At 37.7% G+C, this 15,358-nt stretch overlaps 1 protein-coding gene across 1 annotated transcript; it reads left to right on the top strand.

The window, feature by feature from the left end:
• Nucleotides 1-1,415: 1,415 nt before the first annotated feature.
• LOC109081334 (P2Y purinoceptor 12-like) lies at nt 1,416-4,301 on the top strand. Its single transcript, XM_019096322.2, has 2 exons — nt 1,416-1,807; nt 2,621-4,301. The coding sequence occupies exon 2, from the start codon at nt 2,634-2,636 to the stop codon at nt 3,696-3,698; it is 1,065 nt and encodes a 354-aa protein (XP_018951867.1). The 5' UTR covers nt 1,416-1,807; nt 2,621-2,633; the 3' UTR covers nt 3,699-4,301.
• Nucleotides 4,302-15,358: the final 11,057 nt, after the last annotated feature.

Below are 15,358 nucleotides of genomic sequence, written 5' to 3'. Positions count from 1 at the left end.
TCGTTCTCGAGTCAAGAACCGGTTGAATCGGTTTTCGGATCACCAGTAGCCTACACTGAACCGAGAACCGTTTCTGTCGGACGCGTCCGATTTGAGAACCGAGGAGCTGATGATACTGCGCATGCGTGATTCAGCGTGAAGCTCACTGACACACAGCGCGTCTGAACCGAACTGATTCTTTTGGTGATTAATTCTGAACTGATTCTGTGCTAATGTTATGAGCGCGGGGAAACCGAAGGCTTGAATGAAGGGCAATCTGGCAAATGTAAGTTTATTTAATAACAAATAAATCGCAATGGATTATGTATAGTAAGTGGATCATGGTTTCTGCGCTGATGACACCTAATTTATTTACTTTATATCTTCAAGACTTAAATCCTCGTATGCACATTGCTGTTGCTGTATTTGGGTGCGTTGTTGCAAAACTTAATTGTAAACTTTTCATGATTTTGAGGTTTTTAACTGACTAAAGTTATGATTACTGACTTTGTATATTTGAATGTTTGATAGATTTGACGCCATTACGTCATCGCCAATGACGTCATTACGTCGAGCGTAAAATAACCGGTGAACTGGTTTTTTCAACCGGTTTATTGAATCGAACTGTCCGAAAGAACCTGTTCGCGGAAAAGAACCGAACTTCCCATCACTAGACTGAGCTCATGCGTCATCTTCGCGCCAGTTATTCAGCCAATAAAGTGTAGGCCTATGTATTTCAAAATTGTGTCTAGTACTATATAAATTGCAAAGGTTTAATTGGCATCTTTATTTTCAAACGACCCGACCGACCGCGACCCGAATATCATTAAAAATATTTTTGGATGACTCGTAACCGTGGGTAACCGCTCATTTTGGATCAACCCGCGCATCACTGGTGGGTAGTGCTGTTGCATTAAAGCAAGAAAGACCCTGGTTGATTTTTCTTTTTTCTTTTGAAGCAAATAGGATCTCAAAATCACATTTGCAAATTTTATTGGCAGGTGCACGTAGAGCACACACTACATGGTAATATCGATTGCAAATCTGCCACCTTTTGAAAAAGCTGTGTAACCTGAAGAAATTTTACAGTCTGACACACCCATTTTACATCTCTACCTGAAGCCACGTTTTTGTGAATTGGAAAGTGTACAAATAATTATGGGTGACTAAAGAATGCAAAAGATACAGTTTTAATGCCTCCTTCAAAATACACCAAATGACAGCTACAAAACTAAATGGTGACAATAACATGATTTCTTTAACACATAACGTGTAACAAGATGATATTTAACATTTGTTCGTACATTGTACTGCCAGAGGACGATAAGTTCCCCCAGCTGAAGGGTTTTTTCTTTCACTACCTAAATGTTGTTGTTGTTTTTGCCACAGGGGTGCTTTGAGACATTATAAAGCAGAATTTTCTGTAAAGATACTTTAAAACAACGTGGATTGTTAAAAGCTACGTACAAAGCTAAAAGCTACTACATTTTTTTTTTTTTTTTAATGTATTTGAAAATGCTATTTAAATACATATTTAAATTCAAGGTCGTTGTTTTTTTCAGTGGTTTTTTAGTCACAAACTCAGTTTGGCTCAGTCAGCACAACAGATATTGAACCAAAACACAGTTGATGTAACAGCAGCTTTCAGACCGTTTTAAACTTCTCCTTGTGTCTGCATGGTATAGCAGGAAACAAAAAGCAGAAGGAGGAAAGTAAGAATCATTTCCTTTCAGAAAGGCCCTAAAATCAAACTTGTTTCCAAAAACCATGAAGTGACTGGACCTATTTCAAGTAAAAGCATCACATTTGATCCTGGCGTCTTGTTGAGGTAGGTGTTAAATTTTCATAATACAATGACTCTTTACTCAAGTAACTTTAAAAACAAGCACCACAAAATATTTTACAGTGTGCAATTTTGATTATTAATGTCTTTTAGGAATAATACATTAATGAATTAACCTCTTTTACTCTCCACTTCTCTAGATTATATTTTAAAATGGAAATGTATTTTCATTAGAATTACTGGTTACATGAAATATTTGTTAATATTATACTTTATTTATTAAATAATTCCAATATTGTAATATTGTAAACAATTAATAAATAAATAGTAGTATTGAGATTACATTTGTAATGTGAGTATAAAGTCTTTAAGAAAGTAATATTCTTTTAAAATCACTTAAAATGGCTTAATATTTATAATCAATGACCTCTAACATTTAGCTCATCATAAACACTGTCTACTGGGAAAACACTGTAATCCAAGGGAAAAGGCTGTTAAGCTTTTTCTCTTCCATTGAAAACTGTCAAATAAATAGCATTTCTGTCACAATAGTAGTTGGACCTTCTTTTTTTTTTTTTTTTTTTTTTTTAAATTACAAAGGAATGGCAGAAGCTTGAAATTTCCACCAAATTGACTCTGACAGCTCTGAATGTAAAACATTGTCAGCTCACTTTAGAAGTAATGTGCTGTGATTTTGAGCACACAGTTTTATGCACTGACCTCTAATAACATATTTAACAATAAATCCTTTGTATTATACACTTAAAATATGACTCAAGGACTATGTTAAAAACTGTGGCTGATATTGCCTGAAGTTCTTCTATTCTAAACATAGCCAATGTGTGTTTTATGTAACAGAAATTACACATCCATGGAGCTCACAACAGCGCTGGCATTCATCACGGACACTGACTCCAACCAGACTGTCAGGAATGAGTCATCAGAGGCCTGTTCACGCGAGAGCGCTCTGAAGACAACTGTGTTCCCTCTTCTCTACACTGTCCTCTTCATCCTGGGCCTGTCACTGAACAGCTTGGCAGCATGGGTGTTCTTCCGAATCCCTAGTAAATCTCACTTCATCATCTATCTGAAGAACATCGTGGTGGCTGATATTATCATGACCCTCACCTTCCCCTTCAAGATCCTCGCCGATGCGAACTTAGCATCCGTCAGCGAGCGTGTGTTCGTCTGTCGCGTGTCATCCGTGCTCTTCTACATCACTATGTACATCAGCATCCTGTTCTTCGGCTTGATCAGCATCGATCGCTGCAGAAAGACCATTTGGCCCTTCGTGGGCACCAACCCTAGACGCCTGCTGCACAGAAAGCTCCTCTCGGGATTCATATGGACATCGCTGTTGGCTCTTTCGCTGCCCAACATAATCCTGACGAGCCGTCCCAACACTTCGAGCCACTTTAAATGCAGTGACCTCAAGACAGAGATGGGACTGAAGTGGCACGAGTTGGTCAACCACGTGTGCCAGGTGATCTTTTGGGGGAACCTTGTGACGGTGATAGTATGCTACACGCTCATCTCGAAAGAGCTCTATAAGTCTTACGCCCGCACACAAGCTCAACACCAGCCAAGACCAGGAACGAACACTCCTCAGAAGAAGAACATTCAAGCCAATGTGTTCCTAGTGTTGGCGGTCTTCTTTGTTTGCTTCGTTCCCTTCCACTTCTCCCGAGTGCCGTACACCATCAGCCAGACACGAGGACGCATGTTCAATTGCCAGCAGAAGCTGTTTTTCTTCCAGCTGAAGGAGAGCACGCTGTGGCTTTCCTCTCTTAATTCTGTGCTGGATCCTCTCATCTACTTCTTCCTCTGTAAGTCGTTCAGGAGCTCGCTGTTTAACACCCTGCGTCTGTCTCCGGGCCGCTGCAGGGAGCTCGGGACAGACACGGCCAGCACTCCTCTGGGCAACACACAGACGTAATGGACAGACTCTCAGACTTTCTGTGTCGTTGGGAACACTCTCATCCACATGAAAATGCTAGGGTTCTCCTACACTAATAATCTTACTGACATTAATATAATTATTTGTTTAAACGTATTTTCATGCTGTAACGGCTACATGGGTGAGTCAAATGTTTTAGAACATATCTGGCTTATATCCTTGATTCAAACCTGTCATGACTGGCTCATAACTCATAACTCATACCTCAGAGTCAGGCATTGAGGAAACAATTTATTTTGATAGTCCATTTAGTCATTCTACTAACTGTAAGTAATTCTGAATCTACATGTCAACTAGCAGTTAAGCGCAAAGTCCCGGATTTACTGTAAAAGGGATTTTAGAGAATAAAGTAAAATAGTAAAAGAACTAGAATTTATTGTAATGCTTTGAACTATTTGCCAGTAATATTTTTATTTTAAAATATGTGCACTTTCACACATAATCATATGCCGAAAACAGCAATGTTTCTTGTGTTGTCACATTAAAACAAATAACATGGATCAGAGTTATGTATTTTCCAATGAAAAATCAAAAATGGCAACTTTTAACCAAAGAAAATAAAAAAGTTCAGCAAACAACACAGTGTAACATGTCTAGTGTGTTTTCATTGTTTTTAGTTGCTGTGTTCATTAGTTATCTCATTAGTTCCCTTTGTCAGAGTCATGCTTATACACCTTGAGTTCTCCGTCTCTGTCCGTCTTTGTCTATGTCTAAAGTGTCTGTGATTTAGTCTGTGACAAAATCACAAACACCAAAAAAAAAAAACGTATAAAAGTCAATCTCTATAACCACATATTTTTGTTTTGTAAGTGTTTATGTTCCTGTTTATGTCCCCATTTAGTTCTATTAATTTCAGGTGTTTCTCATTATTAGTTAATCTCCTCACCTGTCTGCCCCTCGTTATCTGCCCTATTTGAGTTCTAGCCTACTCTGTTCTCCCTGGTCTGGAACTGTTAATGTTAACCCTTGCTACGTGTGTTTTCCTGTTTCCCTGGATGTTATTAAACACTGTATGTTTGAATTGGACTCTGCGTCTCCTTGTTCCTCGCTCTGTGCTCCACACAGTAGCAGACTGTGACAGTAAGGATATCCTTCATTCTGACTGTTGAAGGAGAGTAAATGTTAAAATCGAGTTTTATTTCATGTGTTTTTGTGTTTTTAATTTCATGTGTTTTTAATATTATTATAGGGTGAGATCTGTTAGTGTTTACAGTAATGTTTTATTTTGGAATGTAAAAGGGTTTCTGGTATGTGTAAGTTTGTGGGGTTACCGTTATGCTGAAGAGTAGAGCCTGCGGTGAGGATGAGGATTGGCCAAAAACCAGTAAGACTATATTTTACTTTACTTAAAGAGTAATGTCTGTGTGCTCTAAATACTTAGGTATGTGCTAGTGATGGGAAGTTCTGATCATTTTGCTGACTTGGATCTCTGAATCCCGTTCATCAAAATGAACAAATCTTTTTTTTTTCTTTTTTTAGTTTTTTTTAAGTCATTTCACTTATTTCAGTAGAATATAATTTAATTGTTACATGTTAATAGCCAAATTCCCCAACACATCTACTTACATGTGTTGATCATCTTTTTAATGAGGGAAAAAAAAACAATTTAACCAAGGCCAAATTATGAGAAACAGAAAGCATCAATTAATTGCTTCAGGCTATGCAGTCTGTTAGTTTACTTCACCACCCCATCTGAGTCGTTCGTTCTTTTGTCACGCGCCTGCTTCCCAGCTCAATAACAAACACAAACATTACATATTATTAACTCTGTGTTATTATTATATGTAGGCATCTTTGCTTTATCAAAGTGATTTTCCCTATCATACGAATAAAGTTTAAAGCATTAACCAACTCTTTATTACCACAATGTTATGGAAAAGAACCATCATGACACAAATGTACAAATTGTAAGAAATAAAAAAGCTACAATTTGAGACAATATGTGTGTGCATCTACTGCATGAGTAAATAATATATTCATAAAAATGCAATACCATATCTTATCACATGTACATCTATGTTTTAAAGTGTACTACTTAATATAAAATTACATTGTGATATATAAATAAATATATTGTTGCATATTTTTCAACACATGAAAAGCAGCAAATCCTTATGTATTATTCAATATATTGTAACATAATAACAATATATTACTCTATATATTTTCAATATATCGTTAAATCAATTAATCTATTGATCATTCATACAGTATTTAAGGAAATATATTTTCTATGCGTAAGGGATAAATGGTGTGGGATTGCAAATTTAAGAGTCCTGTATTGTAGCAAACTTCCACTGGATGACTTAAAAGTATTTAAATTAATGATGTTTTAATATTAATATATTAAAATGATCTAACTCTAAAGTAAATTTAAATAAAAAATAAAGATCTGAAATCATATTTCTTTTCCCCCCATAATAATCATTGTTTTTATTTAGGTTTTTCTTGAAACTTCTGGAATCACTGATTAAATTGTGGTGCCTTATACTGTGGGACCTTTGAGTCAAAATGTTTGAGATCCACTGATATAATCAAGTCAGATCATTTTTATTTCTATAGCAATTTATACAATCCAAACTGATTGACAGAGATAAACAGAAAAAAAAAACAAAAAAAAAAAAAAAAAACAGAATCATTATGGAACAATCTCAACCATGGAAACAGTTCAGATTCTGCTGTAAAGCTGCTCTTAAAGACCAAGGTGACATTATTTAGCTCAAGTTAGTTCAGTGTTGATTCAGCTTAGATCAGTATGAGTGTGAAATTCATCTATTTTGAAACAAGTTCAATTCAGCTACAAGCAGTTTTACAGAAAGCAGTAATGTTGTTATTCAGCTTCGGTTCATAATCAATAAAATGAATAAATATAGTGAAGGTTGTGGACCTAATATTCTAAACAACGATCACAAACATTAAAATATAAACACATAAGGTTCTAAATGTCAGTTGGTGCTACGGGCAAAAGTATCTTTACTAATTCATAAAGGTATGGATATTTTTTTTTAATGTATTTTTTGTATGTTTGTTTCTTATTTCATTATAAATATAAAACAAATAGAAAAGGAATGTAACTGCATAATACTGTTGATATTACTGCAATGCGGACAAATAATAATTTTTATTCTAGAGCACAATGCTCCTACAACAGTAATTTCCTGCTTCTGTTAATTCGAAAGTTACAGTATTCATTTATTTAAATTTTAAAACAACTACTGTAATTATATATATATATATATATATATATATATATATATATATATATATATATATATATACACACAAATGTGCGTACACAGCAAAATCTCCAGTGTTAATTTAACACTCTGAGTGTGGACTCATATAAACACCGAAGTAGTGTTAAAAGTAACACTGAAGCAGTGTTAAAGTTAATGAGATAATTAGGTGATTAATTGAGTGATTATTGACCATTATTGAAGACACCTGATGTTAACAAGCACAATCACCAAATGAGAAAAACACAATTTGTGTGTCACCATTATAGTGGTCAGTGTTTGCTTTACTTGGGATCTTGACCCTTGACTTTTTAACATTAAATTTTGTTGGCTGATATAACTGAGTTATAACAGACAGATAAGCAGAGAGTGAAAGTCATCAGGTGGTGATGATTATGTTTTAATGTAATCATTATGTGACCTGAATCATTGAACTCATTCAGAGTCTTTTATCTGAGTTATATTTCCTTGATTGAATATAACAACTTTTGATGCCACAGTGAAGAAGTCTGTATTTGCTATACGTTTTGTAAGGGTCCCTTGCAAACTGTTCTGATTTCTTTTTCAAGATTCATTATTTTAGGCACACACAGACATCAAGAATCAGTGTATGAATCTCAACAATGGTGACAAACAGCATATTCAGATAAACAGATCAACTCTGAACATCACAAAACTAAATACTAAAAAGTCACATAAAAACGGCAAAAATGATGAGTTTTTATTGGCTATAATCATGCTTTTTTGATGGTCACCATTGTTGTGATGCTCACGCTGACTCTTGATGTCTGTGTGTCTAAATAAAAAAATGATTTATTTATTATGTAGCTGTAACTTTTAAAAACATCTGTCTGATTAGGCCAAAAATGCAAGGTCTTGTTTTTTTCATTTAACTTATGTAATAAATAAAGACAATTCAACTCAAGTATTCAGATCCAAAGCATAACCAGCAACACATGATCACATTTCCTCTGGTTTGTTTGTCTGTTATAACGCAGTTACAGTACCACAAAACCTAAAGTTAACCACTTAAGGGTCAAGATCCCAACTAAAGCAAATACTGACCACTATAATGGTGACACACAAATTGTGATTGTATTCTTTGGTGATTCTGCTTGTTAAAATCAGGTGTCTTCAATAATAGTCAATCCTCACTCAATCAATCACCTAATTATCTCATTAACTTCAACACTGCTTCAGTGTTACTTTTAACACTACTTCAGTGTTTATATGAGTCCACACTCAGAGTGTTAAAATAACACTGGGGATTTTGCTGTGTATTTGTGTGTGACTTTAAAATACAGCAAAAAGCCATATATTCTGTTGTTGTGTCATATGGTTGTTCCTTCTAAAGGGGAACTTCCCAAACTTTCGGTTTCAGGGTTGCGGCACATTTTTTAGCATAAAATGTAATGCTGTTTAAGATCTGAATTGATTAGATCTGAAACAGCACATACAATATTTCTACACCAGAGCAAACATACACAAAATACATATCAGAATCAGAATACATTATGTATCCGTGTTCCTGTGGCTCAGTGGTAGAGCATTGTGTTAGCGGCACAAGTTGTGGGTTTGATTCCCAGGGAACACGTTAGATAAAAAAATGTTAGCCTGAAGTCAGCAGTATTCCAAAATTCCACTTTTTTTTCACTTCACTAAGTACTCGTGTGACAGGAATTATATAACTACATTTTGTAACAACAACATGTATAAGAGTAACTGAAATCATTTGATCCGGGGGCTGGAGATGGGTAGGTTTAGGGCTGGAAATGGGATCCAGGGAGTGGTGATGGGTAAAGTGGGAGGTGTTGGATCTCGAGTTGGAGTTGGTGCACCACTGTAATACCAGTGTACTTACATGGTAACTCTTCAGGAACTGTACACTTAATATAAAGTGTAACATTCAGGACACCAAACACAATTCATATGTAAAGCCTAACTTACTGACTGCTGCTGTGTAACATCAGAGTAACATCAGAGTAATTACATGATAAATTAAATATAAAGTGTAACATTTTCTTTACCAAAAAGTGCTGTCAGTCCTGTTACTCATTTATACTTTCATTGACAAAAATTGTTGTTACCAATGTCCTGTTACACATTTGTACTTACACATACCATTCAGTGGTTTGTTACATGTGTGTAGTTACACAAACATTAGAGCTGTAGATACGATGTGCCAATGTGTACTCAGACTGTGGCTACATACTATGTACACATCTAGTTACTATGTAAGTACACAGTTATTAGGGACACTTAATATAAAATGGGAATCATATTTGATTATTTTCTCTGAATTTCTGAAGTGGTATGGAGCATCTGGTTTCTCTGGTAAGTGGGAATGGAAAAGCTTTGCTCAAAGCCTTAAGCTTTATACACATTGCACAATTTTAGCGATTCTACAAGATCATTGCAAATCACACTGCAATATGGATCTGATAAACTTGGGTATGACATGTATGCAGACTATATGATGATGACACCAACTGACTCGTAGGCTACGACATTACTATAGAATTATAAAACATCATTAGCATGTGCTAGTGGTAAACAAAAAGAGCATGATGAATCACACTTTGGCAGTTGTAGTTTTTATGTATGCTGAAAAAAAGTGGAAGTGGTGAAAGAGGAAGGGATAAGAGCTTGAGGTAAGCATGTTTTAGCTCTGTGTCGCATTTATTTCATGTCGCATTGTTATTGGCTGGTCAGTAAACACGGGTCATGGCAGCAAATACGCTGTGAGATGATCATGCTGAATTTCTGATACTGTCAGAAAATGATTGTAGGTTATCTTTGGTCACAAGACCATGACAATGGCCATCTGTGAACCTCTCTCACTGTACAAAGGACCACCGTTTAGGAGCCACAATCACAGAAATCGACATGATTGCTTCACAATGGCAATCTTTCGTCTGGGACAGCTGAAAATCGTGCAGCGTGTAAAAGGCTTTAAAGCTGTGATTACACAAGACTTTAGCCTTTGAGATTTTGGCCACTGCAATGGTTGGGATATGATGTCAGTAAATAAATAACAAATAATAATTTAATTCAAAACATGGAGGTATATCATCTACTTGCAGCTTTAAAGTTTGTGTTCTTTGAATTCAGTCAAGAGATCACCCTGTAAGACATATTGATCTTCATTGGTAACTCGTTTTCATGACATGTGAGGTTCAGAAAATTCCCCAAATTTTCCTTTGCAGTGAAATGCGAAACTGTTTATGTTTTCCTGCATTCACATGCGTATGAATGAAAGTGAATGGAGAAGTGTCTAGTGTGACTGCCTTTAAACTCAGCCATGTGAATCTGCATTAATCTACATTAATAGTCTTCTGAAAATAATATTTAAGACTTCTTTTTAGAATATTTGAGCTATTCAAGAATTATTAAAAGCCTAAAATCTTTAAGACGTCCTATGATGTTTTAAAGACCCATGGGAACCCTGTGTTCCTCCTTGGTGGACTGAACTGCCAACCTCCATCTGATCTGTTGACACGGTCACAACTTTCAAGAAACAGCTGAAAACACACCTCTTCCTCAAGCTCTTACAGTAACTGATAAATGGGTGTAAACAAATACACTTACTATGACTCTTTTTTTATTATTTGTTAGTTTATTTATTGTTTCAACTTGGTGTTGTGTGCAATGAATATTGTTGCTCATGATAAATTGCTTGTGGTGTTCCTCGTTTATAAGCTGATTTGGAATTAAGCATCTGTTAAATGAATACATTTTCTCAATCTCTTCTTTACTGTATTTTGCACCATGCAAGGTTAAACATAAGGGGTAGTTGTGCAAAAATGATCAGAAAGTAATTAGTTTTATTTGTATAAACTGATATTTCATAATTTTTTTTGCACATCTGCCAATTATACATTTACCGTATTTAAACAGCAATGTTAAAATTGTAGCTAATAGTAAGAGAAAGTATGTTGATCTGGAGTGCATTTCCTAAAAGCAGCTATGGTCACAAGTTCCGTCATTACCGATAGAGTTCAATGAAACTAACGACCATAGTGAGCTAATGATGGTTTTGGGAAACACAGCCCTGGATAGTGTTTTCATTATGTCAGCTAGAATCTCCCATGCTGAATCTTTGGTTTCATTTTTTGCCAGCCACCTTTGCCTTTGTTTTGAAGAAATGATGGCAAGTCATATTTTACTGACCCATATAAAATGAGGAAAATCAATATAAAAATAAAACTGAAATTGAAATGTGTAAAATGAATACACAGCTCTTTGAAGATAGAGACATAACACTGAGCATATGATTCTTCTAATTCTATGTCAGAAGTCACAAACCTCAGCAAAAGTATGTGGTTTGTAGCAGTGTTGTTTCTGACAGATCTGGGCAGAAGTGTGCTGACTTTTGGTCTTTGACCAGATAAATGACCTTTTAGCAAGACATTTTTTATTTATTTTTTAGACTTTATTTTTTATTGAAATTTGGCCCATGACATCAATTCTCAATTAAGCATTTAAGTTCTAATTCTGCTACAGTACACAAGCCCCTGTCATCCCATGTCACAGCCACCACAGTAAACAAAACGAGTGCCCACATCCACATTTGTTTGCATTTCTTTTGCTCTGTTCCTCCAACAAACATGGTTCAACACAAAGCAAATCCCAGCAACACAGTGGTGTTTCATTTGTGAATGATTCAATGTTAGAATGAATTAGGTGAGTCAGTGATTCAATGATCCATTAATAAAGATAGTTGCTGCGTCCCAATGTGCCTACTCATACTACACCATTAAAGTATGTAAATGTTTTGGTGAAGAAAAAGTACAATCTTCTGAGTGTGTAGTGGAAGAGTAGGCAAGCATTGGGACATACTATCACCTCATACAATTGCATCTTTAACGGACTGCTCTGACGCACAGATTCATGCACCCTGTTACTGTAAACTGGCCTGTCAATCATCTTGTCACAGTTTATATCCTCCACATTTAATTTAATTTAACTTTCCACCATATTGGAGAGAAAAGAAGTAGCACGCTGATCTTCAAGCCACAGGCCTTTACGACCAATCGGATGTTTATAAAAGTGTACATTGCTGTTGCAGATGAACCATAACACAGATAACATTAAATAAATGTTTTTTACCATTTTAAATGTTGATTAATTAGTAAGTCAAACCCCTTTATCTAAACCTCTCTATTTAACCGTCGGTTGCGCGTGTCCAGCATGTTTGTAGATTTTAACGTGTTTTATTCATGTTTGTAGTTCTCAACCAAATCATTTGTCAAAGTGCAATGGATCGTGGGTAATATTAGCCATTAGTGCATGGATCCACACTTCAGAAATCGACCTCAAATAGTAGACCATCCGGGGACTTTTAAGCATACGCTTTTCAACATACTATGCTTTGGGACACACAGAAGAAACAGTCGAGCAACAGATAAGGACAGCAGTTTGTAAGTGTTTTGCCTCGTTTTCTCATTAGACTACTGCGTGATCGTCGTTGCTTGGAAAACTTTGCTTTATTTACTGTGTGTCTTACCCTGGTAAATACGTGCTGAAGTGGCGGTTGGTTTTTCGTTTGCCTATCGCGGGACTGGCCAGTTTCGGTCTGCTAAATAGGGAGGCGTGACCAGCTGACTTCAATCACAGGTAAATGGGCAAATATATAAGTGGTAGGTTTTTACCTTGCGGCAGTGGTTGCAGCAGCCCTCGTGTGAAGCCTCCTCGTGTGAAGACCGACGAGTGTAAAGACCATCGACTCTACCTGCGCGACTCCTCCGAGCAAGGACTCCGACAGGGCACTTGAGTATTGCTTTTCTCCCCTTTAATTTTTGTATAACTTGTCCTCAAATACTTATTTCGGTCACTTGTAGTCACTATGTGCTTTCAGATCTCTACTATCACTACTAATACTCGGAGAGCACGCTATGTACATCGAAGGAAGGCCTGCCTGACAAATCTACGGCCTGTCCCTCTGACCTATACTACTACGCTCTCTATTCCAGTTGGTCTCTGGAACTGCCAGTCTGCTGTTAACAAAGCAGACTTCATTTCTTCTATTGCTACTCATTCCGGTCTCAACCTCATGGCACTGACTGAGACTTGGATCAAACCTGAAGACACTGCCACTCCCGCAGCCCTCTCCACTAATTTCACTTGTTCCCACACCCCTCATACCACTGGGAGGGGTGGAGGTACTGGTCTTCTTATATCGTCTTCTTATATTGGAAATATGATCTTCAACCATCGCCTACAGGTAACGGTTCATTTGAATCAAATGCTATTACTGCAACCCACCCTGTTAAAATCCACTTTGTGGTCATTTATCGTCCCCCAGGTCAATTGGGAAACTTCTTGGAGGAGTTGGACATGCTGCTATCAAACTATCCTGAAGATGGTACTCCTCTGGTACTGCTTGGTGACTTCATCATCCACCTAGATAAACCCCAGGCTGCTGACTTCAACACTCTGCTCGCCTCATTTGATCTCAAGCGAGTGTCTACTACAGCAAATCACAAATCAGGCAACAAACTGGACCTCATCTACACACGCTGCTGCTCCGTGGACAACTCTTTAGTTGCTCCACTGCACACCTCAGACCACTTCCTCATTACTGCTAACCTAGCACTTACTCCTGAAGTGGCACACACTCCAACGCAGGTCACCCTTCGATGGAACCTACGCTCACTCTCTCCATCTCAACTATCCTCTGTGGTTTCATCCTCACTTCCTTCACTCTCTCAGTTTTCAGCTCTGGACACAAACAGTGCTACGGACACTTTTTGTTCAACTCTAACCTCTTGCTTGGACAACTTTCGCCCACTGTCGTCTAGACCAGCACGCACCACCCCATCTGCCCCCTGGCTGTCCAATGTTCTCCGTGAACATCGCTCTAAACTCAGGGCTGCAGAGAGGAAATGGCATAAATCAAGAAACTCTACCGACCTCAGTGTGTATCAGTCTCTCCTCTCTTCCTTCTCTGCAAATGTCTTCACTGCTAAAACATCATACTACCACAACAAAATTAACAACTGTTGTGACACTCGGACACTCTTCAAAACATTCTCTTCTCTTCTTAATCCACCTCCACCTCCTCCTCCATCGACTCTTACAGCTGACGACTTTGCAGTTTTCTTCACGAATAAGACAAGAACCATCAGTGACCAATTCTCCACACAGAAACAGAGAGCTGGTTGAACACAACTCGTTCAAGTGTCTTTGCAATGAATGGAAGAAGGGATACCGGTCTGTAGTTTTCTAGAAGTTACTGAGAATAACTTCAAAACAACTAATGCACACTCGCTCTCCTCCTTCTCTCCACTCTCAGAGACGGACGTTTCCAAACTTATCCTGTCCAGTCATCCTACTACTTGGCCACTTGATCCGATCCCTACTCACCTCCTTCAAGTGATTTCTTCTTCAGTCATACCTTCACTTACTCACATTATCAACTCCTCTCTTCACTCTGGAACATTTCCCTCACCATTTAAGCAGGCTCGGGTAAGCCCACTGCTGAAGAAACCATCTCTAAATCCAGCACTTCTAGAAAACTACAGACCGGTATCCCTTCTTCCATTCATTGCAAAGACACTTGAACGAGTTGTGTTCAACCAGCTCTCTGTTTCTGTGTGGAGAGTTGGTCACTGATGGTTCTTGTCTTATTTGTTTCTTTTACAGAACAACCTCCTGGACAGCAACCAATCTGGCTTCAAAAGCGGCCACTCAACTGAGACTGCCCTGCTCTTAGTTACTGAAGCCCTGCGACTGGCAAGAGCAGCTTCAAAATCCTCAGTACTCATTTTGCTGGACCTGTCTGCTTCTTTTGACACAGTTAATCACCAGATTCTCCTGTCCACCCTCAGAAAGATGGTCATCTCTGGAACCGCACTCCAGTGGTTTAAGTCCTACATTTCTGATAGATCCTTCAGGGTGTCTTGGAGGGGTTAAGTTTCTAAGTCACAAAAACTTGCTTTGGGGGTTCCTCAAGGCATTCAGAAGCATGGCTTTTCCTATCACTGCTACGCTGATGACACTCAACTCTACTTCTCATTCCAACCAGATGACCCGACGGTAGTTGCTCGCATTTCAGCCTGTCTGAGTGACATTTCTAGCTGGATGAATGACCATCACCTTCAGCTCATCCTTACTAAGACTGAACTGCTGGTGGTTCCAGCTAACCCATCGTTTCATCAGAACTTCTCTATACAGCTGGGTTCGTCAACCATAACTCCTTCCAGGACAGCCAGAATCTAGAAGTTGTGATGGATCATCAGTTAAGCTTCACAGACCATATTGCTACAATGACCTGGTCATGCAGATTTGCCTTATACAACATTAGGAAGATTAGACCTTTCCTGTCAGAGCAAGCCACCCAACTTCTTGTCCAAGCTCTTGTTCTCTCCAGACTGGACTATTGTAATGCTCTCCTGGCGGCCC

This window comes from Cyprinus carpio, chromosome A15 (assembly GCF_018340385.1).
Source record: "Cyprinus carpio isolate SPL01 chromosome A15, ASM1834038v1, whole genome shotgun sequence".
Taxonomy (NCBI): domain Eukaryota; kingdom Metazoa; phylum Chordata; class Actinopteri; order Cypriniformes; family Cyprinidae; genus Cyprinus; species Cyprinus carpio.
Note: the sequence above shows the minus strand (reverse complement) of the source record. Positions and strands in the feature narration are given on the sequence as shown.